This window comes from Cuculus canorus, chromosome 1 (genome assembly GCF_017976375.1).
Source record: "Cuculus canorus isolate bCucCan1 chromosome 1, bCucCan1.pri, whole genome shotgun sequence".
NCBI classification, from domain to species: domain Eukaryota; kingdom Metazoa; phylum Chordata; class Aves; order Cuculiformes; family Cuculidae; genus Cuculus; species Cuculus canorus.
The window spans coordinates 146,496,506-146,510,016 of record NC_071401.1 but is presented as its reverse complement, the minus strand read 5'-3'; the positions used below and the strand labels follow the sequence as shown (position 1 = coordinate 146,510,016).

Sequence of the window (13,511 nt, the reverse complement as noted above, 5' to 3'; positions counted from 1 at the left end):
AAAGCACAAATAAATATGAGGGTGAACATGGGAGCTTGCAATGAGTTCTGTAATCCAGTATCCCTGGCAAGTGTTAGGTGTTAAAAATTACTTCTGTAGGATAGCATTAAATATCTTGAAAAATACCTTACTTTTGTGGGTCAAATGAGTCATCTTGTTGGAAGACCAGGACTTCGCTTAGTGAGCAAACTGGATTTCAGTGAAATGGAATTGAAATGAAATCCCTCTGTTTTGGCATAGCTAATTTACTGTACATTGTAGGTAGAACTGTAAGGCAGAAGGGAAGTTATGATGAGGTGGCAAATACAACAGCAGCTGCAAGGACCTCAGTTGAACGTTGACATTTCAGTGCAAATTTAACAGTTATGGCTTAAAATCTGAGGAGTATTTAAGATTAAAATAGAAGAGTCTGTACTGTTGTTTCGAAAATAGTGTTTAAGAGGGTCAAAGACTCCTAGAATTGAAGGAATAATATTAAATGGAGCTTTCAATTCCATTTAAAACATAGAAAATCAGTCAGTTTTACACTGTGTACCTCTGTGACAGTGAAGTGTTGTATAAAAGCCTAATGTGAGAAATGAAAACATACACATTTTCCTGCCAGTAATCCACCATATTGTACAGGCACATGTGCATCTGTGAAAGCGGCAGTGTGGGTACACAAAGCAAGCTGTAACCTCTCACAGCCCAACTGTGCACTCTGGTTTCAACCCAAATGTCAAAACGCAAGTCTTGAGTAAGGAGAGGAGGGTTTGGGTGTTAGTTGTTACTTTAACTGGTGAAAGAAAAGAAAGTATTTGAGGGAAGGGTGGTAGGTGGGGGAGAGCTTTGTTGCAGAGGTTTATGTTGAAGCAACTTCTTTGATATTACAAAATACTCACTCTTACTGTGTCATGTGCATTCTGCTTTCCTTCTGTAAAATAGCAAAGCCATTGATATACCACTTTGCTTTGTACACCAGCCAGATGTGTTAAAATTGAGATGAAAAGATATGCGCTTCAGGGAACTGAATGCTGGAGTTTGTTGGGTTTTGACAGTTGTGAAAGACTTATTGGTGGGCCGAGAGCTAAAGTACTTCCAATTTTGTATGGCTAGCCTATTGACAGAGAGTCGAAATACACGTCAAAGCAAAACCGTCTGTCACTGGTAATCACAGCTGGACCCGAGTGCTTTGTGGCCAGGGTTTGATTCTGCCTCTGCTCTTTGAGGAGCACTGTTTGTGCTCTATGACATGGTTTCTTTTTGCCAGCTCTTCTCTCCTTGGCAGCAGACACAGAAGTGCCGAGGCAGAAACACGCTAGACTGCTTCTCCCAGTTTACCGATAATCTTTTTAACTGACTTCTTAATCTTTCTGTGGTGAAAAAGAGTATTTCAAATGCTGAGCATCCAGATCACTCAAATACATGTACTGTGAAAATCTCTCTGAGCTGAGTTGGAGCCTCCTCCACAAGGTTCAGTGCAGTGTTTAAAAACTTTAGTCCTTTCTCTGTGGGTTTGTGCTCATATTGAAGGACAAAGTAATAGAAAATCCATGGTGAAACACAGAAATACAGCGATTCTTTTCTTGGCAGGTGCAAGAATAGCTGTTTCAGCTCATATCTTAAGTAGATTGATTTCTGTATCCTTGTTAGTTTTGATTGTACAGTGTAATGTCACTGTAATTAATACACCAGAGAACTGGATAAATGTTTTTTTTAGGTTGCTGTTTGTTCTAGGGTGTTCTCACAACTTTCTACATTAGAATAACAGTACCACATTTATGCTAAATACCAATAGATAGCATTTTTATAGTGATAACTTCACACTGATACTTCAAAAGAAAAAAAACTTGTCAGGAAATGGAAAAAAGGAAAGAATGCACACATGCATTCACAGTATACCAAGTGCTGAGAAAAGCAAGAAAATTATCTTTGTTGTTTCCAGGTCAACCTTGTTTGTTTTGCCTTAAACAGGGCTAACTACCAATGGAAAAAATTGTTCTTGCTGTTGTGGTAATTATAAATATGGGACATTGTGAGCAGGGTTTGTTATAGTGAAGTTTAATTATACCTTACTTTTGCTTGGATGTTTGGCTGAAGCAAACAAGGACACTGTTATTTCAGAGAGAAATCAGAAATAAAGCTGGTGATTTCCTTCACTTCAACGCCCACACAGGGGTCTTGTCCCAACACACCAGTCTGCAGGAGAAGAAAGCTGCTGCTGCTTAATTTCACATAAGCAGATTGTGGTTTAAGGCTCTGGTTTGTTAGACCAGTCTAGAGAAGGCATTATTTGTATAACCTTTAAATCATAGCTATTAGAACAAACATTGCTGATGTATGGCATGCTTTTTGGCTAATTTATTTCCCTTGTGCTCTTGAATGATTCTCCAACGAATTTATTTCCTGCTAGGATATCCATCATTGATATATATGTATACGTTTTCCATTTGATGTGATACTGCATTCTGCTCATGAAGTGGCTGAATACTGTTTATTATTGAGGCTCAAAATCTCAGTAATGGCAGTCGTTTATGGGTCCTGATCTGATGTAAACAGTAGCAGTTCCCTTAAGCTTATCTGAACCTCTGATAACAATACTAAGTTTGAAATACGTGAAGCATCTGTGTGCTTGAAATACGTGAAAGCTTCATCTGTAATCCTGGATATATAGGGATCTTCCACAAATTGTTACTGGGGTATAAAGGACAAGTTTAGCTATGATCAGGTGCTCCAAACTTCATCCTATCTTAGCCTCCCTAACTAGTGAACCAGAGCAGGTGTAGCGTAGAAGCATCCCAGAGGAGAACAAAACTGCAAGCATTTCAGAAGTGGAAGCTGTTGTGGCATTCTCAGGAGAAGATTTCTCTCAATAGCAGGAGTGTACCTTTCCATGAAAAGCACGCAGATTATTCATTCTAGGTGCAGAGGGGAAAAAATGGTCTCAACCTTCAAGTTTTTAGTTTGGAAGTCGACTTTCCTAGCTGTATAGTGGGAAAACCAGTTTGTTTATCACAGTACAGTGAAAACAATTTCTAATACTTAGGCTATGGGGGTATCAGAAGTAACAGGGTCTTCAGATGGTTGGCCTTGCAGAGGGGGGACTGGAAGGGTTTTCAGAGTCAATGAACCCAGGCCCTACCAGCTTGCTTCTTACTGGAGACAGAAAATACTGCTCAGGGATGATTAATTTCCTTATTGAAAAAAAAAAGAAAGAAAAGCAACTGATCAAAAGCAAGAGACATGTAGAGTCTGTCAACTCTACTGCACCTTCCTCACTGTTAAAAAGTACTGTGCCCATGGCTTCAAATCCACATTCTAGAAACAGTCAAATTCCAGGTGTGCAAGAGCCAGTTACAACAGTTTATTTTTTCAAACAGTACCTGTTGAGCTATCTCCCCATTCCCACACTTCTCCTTCCTTCTCGCCCCAGGAAGGGTAGACCTATGGCAGTTTAGGAGAGAGAGCTTAGTGCCCAGGACAGAGTAGGTCTTTGGAGCTGCCTGTGAGGCTGTCTGGATTTAGCCATTTGATTTTTCTAGACATTTTATTTAAATGCAGACATTTGGAAATTGCAAGTAGATGCATATAAAACATGAAGCTGGCCTTCCCTAAGAGCAGATTTGTGTTCAGCTGTACTGTATTTTGGCTCTGTGAAGTCTTCATTACACATCAACTTCTTTGACCTTTCCTTGAAAGCAACCAGCCTCAGAAAATGCAGGAGAAAATGGAAAGGTTTTGAAAGATGTACCTCCTAAGAAGGACTGCAGAATATTTAGCACTTAAAACTTCAAAACTTTAACTTTTCAGACTATAATTTCTTGATTGCTTAGAGATGTAGCATGGTCCTGGTACAGCAAACTCTAATAACATATGATTGCCTTAACTTTTGTTCTGCTACACAACAGTTTATGTTTCCCTGCTGGGTGTTAATTATTTTTTCCTCAGATTTCAGAAGACATTTTGGCAGTCTGATGGGACAGGGCCAAAAATTTCAGTCTCAAGCTGGGAGGTCTATACAAAGGATTGAATTCTGAACCGTAAATTTAAAATTAATTTCATGTAAAAGGACAAATATATTGTGAGTGAACTTCCACTGTAGTCTTTCTAGCAATGACGCCTCTAATTTCAGAAAGTAAATCAGTCTTGGCTGCTGCTAGCTGTATGCTTTGTTCGTGCTTTGTGACACTCTAACACAGGCTGCTGTTGAACTAATTATTGCCCAGGAAAAAAAAAAGAAGGAAATATGATGTGAAAGATGCAGAGCTTGAACTGGAATTCTTCTTGAACTCAATGGGAATCTTTCTGTTGATTCTCATGAAATTTTGGATCGGATCTATGGAATATAAATTCAACTCTCCAATAAAGACCCTATGGCTATTAGAACAATAGATTCAAACTTTGTACTTGCACTGTTATTCAGTGTCATGATTGAAAAAGAAATCTTATTTGCATTCGGACCTGGCTTTGATTTCTTTTGTTGTTGTTCTTTTTCTCTTGATGCTTAGGTGTAAGAATAAAATAAATAATTCTTTCTGGAAGCTTAAATTAAGAAGCCACTTAACACCTTTATTTAAATATAACAATGTAGAGTTCTTTTGGTTTGGTCTCTTTTCTGATTTTTTTTCCCTTCTTTTCTTGAAGAATTTCTGTTATTAGGTTAAATACCCCAGTTTGTGGTTTTAGTTAATTTGATAGGTTTTTAGCCAAAATATTTCTAGGAAACTCACTAATGTTCACACGCTTTCATTTTTCTTTTACACACAGGTACTATTGGATACAACCAAAGAAACAGGATAGATACTCTTATGTATCTTCTAGCCTATCCACAAAAGCCAATGGTAAAAACAAAAACAATTGAACTGATAGATTTTGAGAAGCTGCCTGCTGGACAGAACGCCACAGTCGCTGTGATGAGCTACAGTGGTTATGATATCGAAGATGCTCTTGTCCTAAACAAGGCTTCTTTGGACAGAGGTAGTAACCATCAATTCTTTCCCACTTCTCTAGAGTGTTTTCTAATACATGTTTTAATAATTGTTGTCTCGTGGTGTTACCCTATAATGACTTTTATTGCAGTTATGAACAGTACATCTCCAATTAAGAAATTGAATTCCAGAACTACTTTGAGTGCTTTTGTTTGTTTTCTGCACGAATAGTGATTGTCATTCTGTGCGTGCAATAGTGCAATGAGGTTGCAAACGTGAATAAACTATTGAGTATGGATATTATAAGGAAAACCGGCTAACATTTGAGCTCAAATGAAAACGTGTAAATGGTCTTTCTTTGAAAATATTTAGTTTACAAAACAACGTAAGGTACTGGATAATGTCTTCTGTTAGGCTTGCTCTTCAGATAACCTGAACCTTTGTTCGTTACTAACAGAGGGGTCTCATTGTTTTCCCCAGTAACAAAAGCAATAGATAAAATTAGACTTTGGAATGTACTTGGGAAAGAAATTAAATGCATGGCAGTTTGTGTCATTGTCAACTCGATGGTCTGAGGGAGCAATAGCAGTATTGCCTGCTTTCAGAGGGAAACTAGTAGTATTGTATAAAGCAAAATAATATAGTATTTATTATGAGATAATAAACCTGATGACCTGCTTCCATGAAAACAAAATTTTAAAAAATCTATGCAGTGCAGTGTATTTTAAGCAGAAGGACACAAGCACCAGATAGAAGGTAACTAAGTGAAACATATGTTTGTGCCACTCTGGACTATCTTGTGCTTTCCACAATTCTTCAGCGCTTTATGTTAATGCTGCTGGCAGTTTGAGGAGAGTTGCCTGAAAACTTAGTTTCTCTTCTCTCTCTTTTCTAAATAAATTCCCTTAGGAGAAGACACAGTGCAGTGCAATCAAATTTGGTTTAGTTTTGGGTGGCCAAAATCAGATTCTTCCATGACTTATTCCCCCTCACACTCCCTTCCTTCTAGTTGCTAGGCAGCAATAAGAGTATTCCTAGACATGTATCTTTGGCATTAATGTCTGCCGCATTTAATTTATGCCTCCTTTTCTAAAACAACAACAGGCATGATTTAAAAGTGAATGTTTTCTTTTCTGGTGGACTGGTATCATTTACAGGGAGAGCTGTGGTGCTTGTCAGGAGTTACTTGACATAATCTGAAGATATAGATGTACTGTATGTGCCTGTAACCATCTTCCAAATGAACTAAAATAACATAGGATTATTAGAAAGTCTTGCTCTTGCCTGTCTGTAATTCTAAATGGGATGAAAGTGTTTAGTATTGTGGCTAGTTGCTGTACTTGGAGAGAAATTCCAGAGCTGCCACTTTTCTCATCCAAAACCCCAAAAAATCCTATTTTATAAGAATATATGTAATTCAGAATTCTTTCAGCTGCGAAAAAGGAGAATAATGGGGTGATTAAACACTCAATCGATAATTTCCTGGTAGGTTAGCTTATGTCAACCACAAATTTGAGTAAAAGTTCGGGTTTCTTAGAACTCTCGAAAGGAAGAGAAGCTGTTCTCATCCTGTTACAGTCTTTTCTCCTATGTTATGTCTCCCTGTGGACCACCAAAGGTAAGAGAAATGATGTGTGCATGTGTGTGCAGAGGTATAGAAGGGCTTTTGCACATTTTCAGAATGGAGCTGTAGTCCGATGTCTGAAAAAAATAGCATGCATGATTGGATTTTTAAATCGTGAGCTACTAGTTATCCGTGTACGATATTATGTGTATTCAAGTCAATTAATAATCTTAACTAATGAAAAAAAATATACTATGTAGCTCAGCAGGTGATTTGGCATTCTTATTTTATTCTGATAATGTGTTATAAAGAATCTTTGAACTCCTATAGAGATGAGTTTGCATTACATTTTAGGTTTTGGAAGGTGTCTTGTATATAAGAATGCCAAGTGTACACTGAAGCGTTACACAAACCAGACATTTGATAAAGTGATGGGTCCAATGTTGGATGCAGCTACACGCAAACCAATCTGGCGCCATGAAATTTTAGATGCTGATGGTATCTGCTCTCCAGGTATGTCAAACTACATATTTCAGTCATGGCATGTTCATAATCTGAGGTAGAAATTAATGTTCTGTTAATATTTCTTGTGCACCTTCTTCTACACTCAGTGTATTTTTTTTTTTTCTTGAAGATGACAATATTCTAGTGGAAAATTAAGAAATGTTAGTTTCTGAAAGTGGCGTGGTATCAGTCATTGGTGGGGTTTTGTACATGAGAAAACGAAATTTTATATTTAAGTTGAAGAGTGAGTCTTTAACAGTGTGAATCTGTTGAAGCATCCAATTTTTCTATTATCTTCTATTTTTCTTATATCTCCAAATTGACAGACTTTTAATACTGTCGTTTTTTATTGTTTGTCTCTTATAGGTTCTGTCAGTGTTTTTAAGGATAGATTCTTTATTATGATTTCATGTATCAAAACCTTCTAGCATGCTGCCATTAATTCAATTGTTTGAGGAAGGAAAACCTTGTGGTTTTAACACTTTGCAAATAGGTTTCAAGAGAGGCAAGAAAATAAATACAACTACATTTAGTTATGAAGATAGGTGTATAGCTTCCCAGTGGAAATAAATTTGAGAAAGCATCTTCCCATACTGTCATCCATCACTTAGGAACCAGCTTAATAGATCTGCTGAGATCTAATAAGAAAGATGCTGTACAAGGCACTGAACTTAATTCCGTTATAGCAATACAATTGGGTCACTTTTGCTCTTTAATACATGACAATGGAGCTTTCAAAGTTAATTAAAAGAAAAAGCAAGACTCTTCCCAAATATTAGGATAGATGGGACTGGGGTGGACACCAGACTGAGGCTGTTCTCAGCCTGTAGGTAAAAACCTCTTTGAACTAGATCATGTGGACAGAAAAGAGACAGAGGCTGAAGATCAGTGTACTTTTGTGGAGGAGGTGGGAAACAGGTACTTGATGTGCATTAATATCATCGCACATGCTGTTGGTCTGGTTTTCTGTGTGAAGGGCAGGATGAGAGAACGCAGGGGAAAACAGCTGATGTGTGTGACCAGAAGCAATAGGAAAAAGTAACTGCAAGAAGAGGCAGAAAGTAGTCTTGCACAACTCGTTGTGGAAATGATGTGATGTCCCGAATTGAGCTGTGAATTTCTAACATTGGTCAGTAAGAGTGTTGCTTGTTGATTTTCTCCATACTTATGGCAGATGACTTCAGATGCTTTTGTGTATTCTTTAGACCCAGGGTATGTTGAATAGCTGTTCCCATAGGGCACCCAGTATGCAAGCTGTTCTGTTTTGGTTTGCAAAAAAACCCGCTAGTTTAATGATTCCTTTACTATGCAATATTTAATAAAATAACATGTCAAACTTCGTGGAGGTGTTCTTCCCAGTTTGGCTTCAGTCTTACCTTTTTTTAAAGCTTAAAATGTATCTCTAACATAGGTAGCTGGATAAGTTTTCATGCTGCTTTTTTTTTCTTATTCTTTGTAGGTGAAAAAGTAGAAAATAAGCAAGTCCTTGTGAACAAATCTATGCCAACTGTGACCCAGACACCTCTGGAAGGAAGTAGCGTGCCTCAGCAGCCACAATACAAAGATGTGCCAGTAACGTATGTTGCAACATAACTTTATAGTTGGGGAAAGTACAAAGAGGAAAGGTATCTGAGAAAACATTAAATTCTAGAAAAGTCACAGCAATAAACTTCTCTCTGCAAATTAGACCTAGTTCTTTAGATCTTGATTTTTCATAGGATTTTTCAGAAGTGCCTAACCATGTAAGCACTAGTAGGTTAGATTCCAACACCTGAAAGGCTGGAATTGCAAAAAGAGGGAGGACCCTTCCTGTAGACGTACATTTAGCGAGGAATCACTGAGTAGGTTCCCAGGAGAAACCGAGGAGAGAGCTAAAACAGTGATAGAAAGAAGAGAAGTCACTCATGGATGAAGTGATGGAGAAATAGAAGAGTAGGATGAGTGAGAGGGCAGAGAACATATGTGTACTTGGTGACGGGGCACATCTCTTCCATACTGGCTCCCACAGAAAGTGCTGTCTTCACTTTGCCAGTGAGGAGACCAGGAGATGGACACCTTCCTGTCTCGAAGGCTGACGGTCAGCTCCTTCTGGCCACTCCAATTAGATGTCCTTTACCAATGCACCAGAATGGGAAAGGAGAGTCAGTAAGAGTTGAAAGAACAGAGAAGGGCTTCGGAGGTGTGAGATTAAAATTTTGCATTAAATGTAAAAAGAAAGAAAGAAGGTAGGAGGTTTCACTGTTTTGTCAGGAATAACCATAACAGTTTGGTAAATCAGCAGAGCAAGCAATTGATGCCCAGAACAAAAAGGCAGAATTAGTTTTGCTGCAGTGCTGTGTGTTTCATAACCAATAGAAAGCTCTAGGTTTACTCCTACAAGATATAAATAAAGAAGTGAGGCAACGGTGTAGTTATCAAGAGGAAAAAAGTAATCGCACCGGGTAAAGACGTGGATCCGGGGCTCTGAGTTTAGATGTCATAACTCTATATACTCTTCATCAGCTGTAACTCTCTTTGGCTTTGGTTTGTTTAACTGAAATTTGCAGTATACATTGAGAAGAACCTACGTGACAGAAGAAATAACTTGTTCTTTGCAAGTTCAGCTTAATTCTCCATTTGTTCCTATTGTATCTCTTAAGGCTTTTCTTTTCCAAAAACATACTGTGCTCTGAAATGTCTGTATGTAATCTTTGTTCCGTTGGCCTCCATATATAATTTCCATGAAGACTACGGTTTAGCCAGAAGCTTACTGATACGCAGGTACTTGTTTGTCAGTTGTGTTCTGTTCATAGATGTGAAACTCATGTTTTGTCTTCTTTTACTAGTTACAAAGGTGCAACTGATTCTTATATCGAAAAAGTAATGATTTCATCAAATGCAGAGGATGCTTTCTTGATCAAAATGCTGTTAAGGCAAACTAGACGCCCAGAAATTGGAGATAAATTTAGCAGTCGTCATGGGCAGAAAGGTAAGCAACACATTTAATAAAAATACCTATTAGTAGGGTATGCCTACTATACTTCCAAAATATCATGGTAGGCTTTTCCGTTGATTAGTTCAGATCTTTTATGAAGGCAGTGGTAGAAGACTATACCCTTTTTTTGTTTTAAGTTCACCTAATTTAGCAGTGCTGTTTCTGAGGGGAGGAATTGGCAAGCACAACTCTCTGTTGACTTGTGAATGTGGAAAACACAGTAGTTGTCTCTTTAAAAGAAGAACAGGGTTTTGAGTTTGTTTTTTCTTTTTTTCCAAGTGTAAATTTGGTTTTAGGTGATAGGTTTGTCAGTGGGTTATCTAGAGAGGTACTGGAGGACGGAGTGAAAGGGTCTATTCTGAATGGACAGAAATGACCAGAGATGGAATGGGGTGTCTGCAGGTTATTGATGCAGACATACTACTCTAAAGACAGGACTGTGGATACAACCGTGACTGTCTGAGACTGCTCAGAGCCATGGTGTAAAAGGGAAAAAAATCAGGGATACAACTAGGACTGTACTGGCAGAGAATAGAAAGAAAGGGAAAATGTTTTCAAAAATAGACTTGGGACATGATCTGGGGCACCTCTGGATCATCAAACTGAGAGTACAAAACGGATACCTACTAGGAAGCTGCTCAGTGGCATGTAGCTCTTGAGCGTTAATAGTAAGATAAGAATCAGGAGCCTGTTTCCATATCTATTGAAAAAAGCAGTGGACTCCCTTTGACCTTAATGGCAAAAAAGTGTGACATGAACACGCCTCTGAATCATGTCTCTGAATCTCAATGGTCAAGGAAGGGTGCAAAGAAAGAAACCACTGAAAACAATCGCACTGTAACTCATTTAAAAGCTTCTTGTGTCTCAGTGGGGAAAAGGTTTTGACATGTTTTCATCTATCTGCACACTTGGAAAATGTAGAATTTTAGTACTTTCAGCATGATCTCCTGCCTTACTGTATGTGCTACACTAAACTTACGAGCTGAATGTAATCTTGTGACATTTTTAGATCTTATTTTGGTTTTAGAACATTGCTCAGTCTCATGTCAGATGTGGTGGGGAGGGAAAGAGGTTGATACTACAAAATCCTTCCCATTGCAGCACGTGCACTTCTTTCTTGGTACTGGACAGATGTGATACTGTCTCAACTACTGGGACACAAAAAATCCGTACTTCCTTTTATTTCTGATCAACTGGAACTAGAGCATTCTGTGCACATCAGCCTCTTGTATCTGGTAACACAAGTATCTGCTATAGGACAGAGAGAACTGACAGATTAATGGAAGACACAGTTTAGATTTGAAACATTGATACTTAAAACTAGTTGTAGTCAATGAATTTTTCAGTAGTACCTCCAATTACAGTACTAAGGGATTTTGTCTTGCAAACCAACTAGCCTTTTGTTAGGAGTCTTCTCTTTGTCAGAAGATGCATGGAAGAGAAAGTGCTTTTTGTTAGGAGGAGCTCCCTGCAAGTGTCCTCTTCTGCACTCTGTGTCCTTGGTTTCTGCCCTAGTCTTGGCCTCATGTTGGTTTTAACTTTGCTGTGCTGATTCACATCCTGTACTTTTGAGGCAGAACTAGGGAAGTCTGTGGGCAATTACGCCCTGGAATCAGTTAGCAGAGAGCTGATTCTTTCACAACATCCATATGAAAATTGAAGCGAGTGAAATGAGATGATACTGCAAGAAATGCTCCAGGACTTTCTTAAATGAGGCTTAACCAGAATCATCTCCAGCATATTCAGTGCCTGTGTGATTGGAGGGGGTATGAAAGAGAAGTTGCTTACAGAGAGACACCAGTCATTTTTATAATGTTTCATGCCACTCTTCAGTTCTTTACTCACATGCTTGAGTAAAGTATGAGAAGTCAAGCTTGAGATACTTTCTAACTTTCTGGGGCTATAGAAGTATGTAAGCATCAGTGACAATGAGGTGGCAGAGTGTAACTGAGGTGAAAGACTACATCCCTAGTCCTGAGTCCTAGTCTCAGGACTACTGTCCTGAGATGCAGGGTTAAACACAGTAATCCTCATGTCTGTAGTCTCCAGGTTTGGTAATCTACTTAGAGCAAACATAAATGGGTACAAAAGTCAGTAGCTGATCATAATATCATCTGTTACCAGATATTGCTTCAACTTCTATGTATGTGTTTTCTATGGAGTACAGTTAAGGCTTTCTGAGTACATCCGACTTTCTCAAAGGTCACCCTTGTTTCAACAGTATCTTTCCATAGACTCGTAAAATTGGTTCTGGACACACTATGTTCTAAACTAAATCCTGGCTTTGTTTCTGCTGTCATTAAGAAACTCTTCTGATAAACATTGAAATGTTTTTCCTGATTGTATGTTCAAGATGGCTATTGATCTAAAGTTAGGAAGGAATTCTCACTGATTTCCCCAAGTGACTGGGAAAGCAGTACCTACCTTGCTTCAAAAAGTAAAGAAGCATTATATTCTTGACTTTCCTTCAAAAACCCAGTCTGATTCTTGCATTACAGTCATATAGGATAGTTTCAGTGAGTGAGTGGGAAGATAATTAGCTCCAGAGGCAAACAGAAAGAGTCAAGCAGGTGGAGTAGTTCAACTGTTCCATTCCTTCCTTCTCTGCTGGAAGATTTTTCTTCAGGAATATTTCCTGTGGAGTTTCTTTCAAATAATTTTTTAATCTCATACACAATGAAGATGTGCAGTACTTTTAAGCCTATGACTGCTTTTAGAGCAAAGTTGATCTCTTTATATAATTTGAGCTTGGTCAGGTAGGCTGTGATATGGCTTTGGGGAGCAGAAGGCCTTCTATACCACTAATGCTCATCAGGCCTCTCATAGTCTAGAGCAAGCTCATTTTAGAGGTGTTGAAGGGCTGCACGTCAGACTCTGATGTTCATGGTTAAATGCAAAACTAGCTAATACACGCTGTATTGGAATCTGGTGGTATTTTCTTTAATGTCCCCCAAAATATAGAAAGTTAGTAATGTTTTTTGCCAAAGTAAAATACCTGTGGAAATTCCATGGTAATGAAAAACATTGTCTTGAATCCTGCAGGGAGCTTTCAGGGAGCCCATAATTATGCCTGGCATTCCATAAGGTAGGAGTGACTGATCACCCATGTATTTGTGTTTTGGACCTGTAATAATAATAAGACAAAAACATCTGTTATTCAGAATAGCAAGTATCTCTTTCACCACGGTTTTGGATGTATGAGTGGGAATATTGCAGCAGCTGTGTTACAGATTTTGCTGGCATGTGCTCATTAGCTGTCCGTGCATCACTCTGTAGTAATTTCTTGTCAATGACCGTATCCTAAGTTATTGCATCCTGCTAGGATACACATCCTTCCTAGTAGTAGACCCCTTAGTTCACTGGCTTGCAGTACGTTATGGGAAAAGGTGTTACAATAAATGGGAGAAAGGAGAAGTATGCTTAGTGGAGAAGATACACGTGTTGGATAACAAGAAAAAAAACACAAGAGCAGTGGAGTTTACTGTTTGGCACCTTTGGTATACAGCGAGGAACCAGATAATGACATTGATGTTAGATTACAAGCCATGACCGTACTGGAGAA

The 13,511-nt window shown here is 38.5% G+C and overlaps 1 protein-coding gene across 1 annotated transcript in view; it reads left to right on the top strand.

The window, feature by feature from the left end:
• The window catches only part of POLR3B (RNA polymerase III subunit B), an 83,255-nt gene that overhangs the window by 47,609 nt on the left and 22,135 nt on the right, over positions 1-13,511 (top strand). The window contains exons 20-23 of the mRNA XM_054071006.1: positions 4,747-4,956; positions 6,826-6,984; positions 8,435-8,552; positions 9,801-9,943. Of these exons, the coding sequence (XP_053926981.1) occupies positions 4,747-4,956; positions 6,826-6,984; positions 8,435-8,552; positions 9,801-9,943 (630 nt within the window). The remainder of the gene's footprint in view (positions 1-4,746; positions 4,957-6,825; positions 6,985-8,434; positions 8,553-9,800; positions 9,944-13,511) is intronic.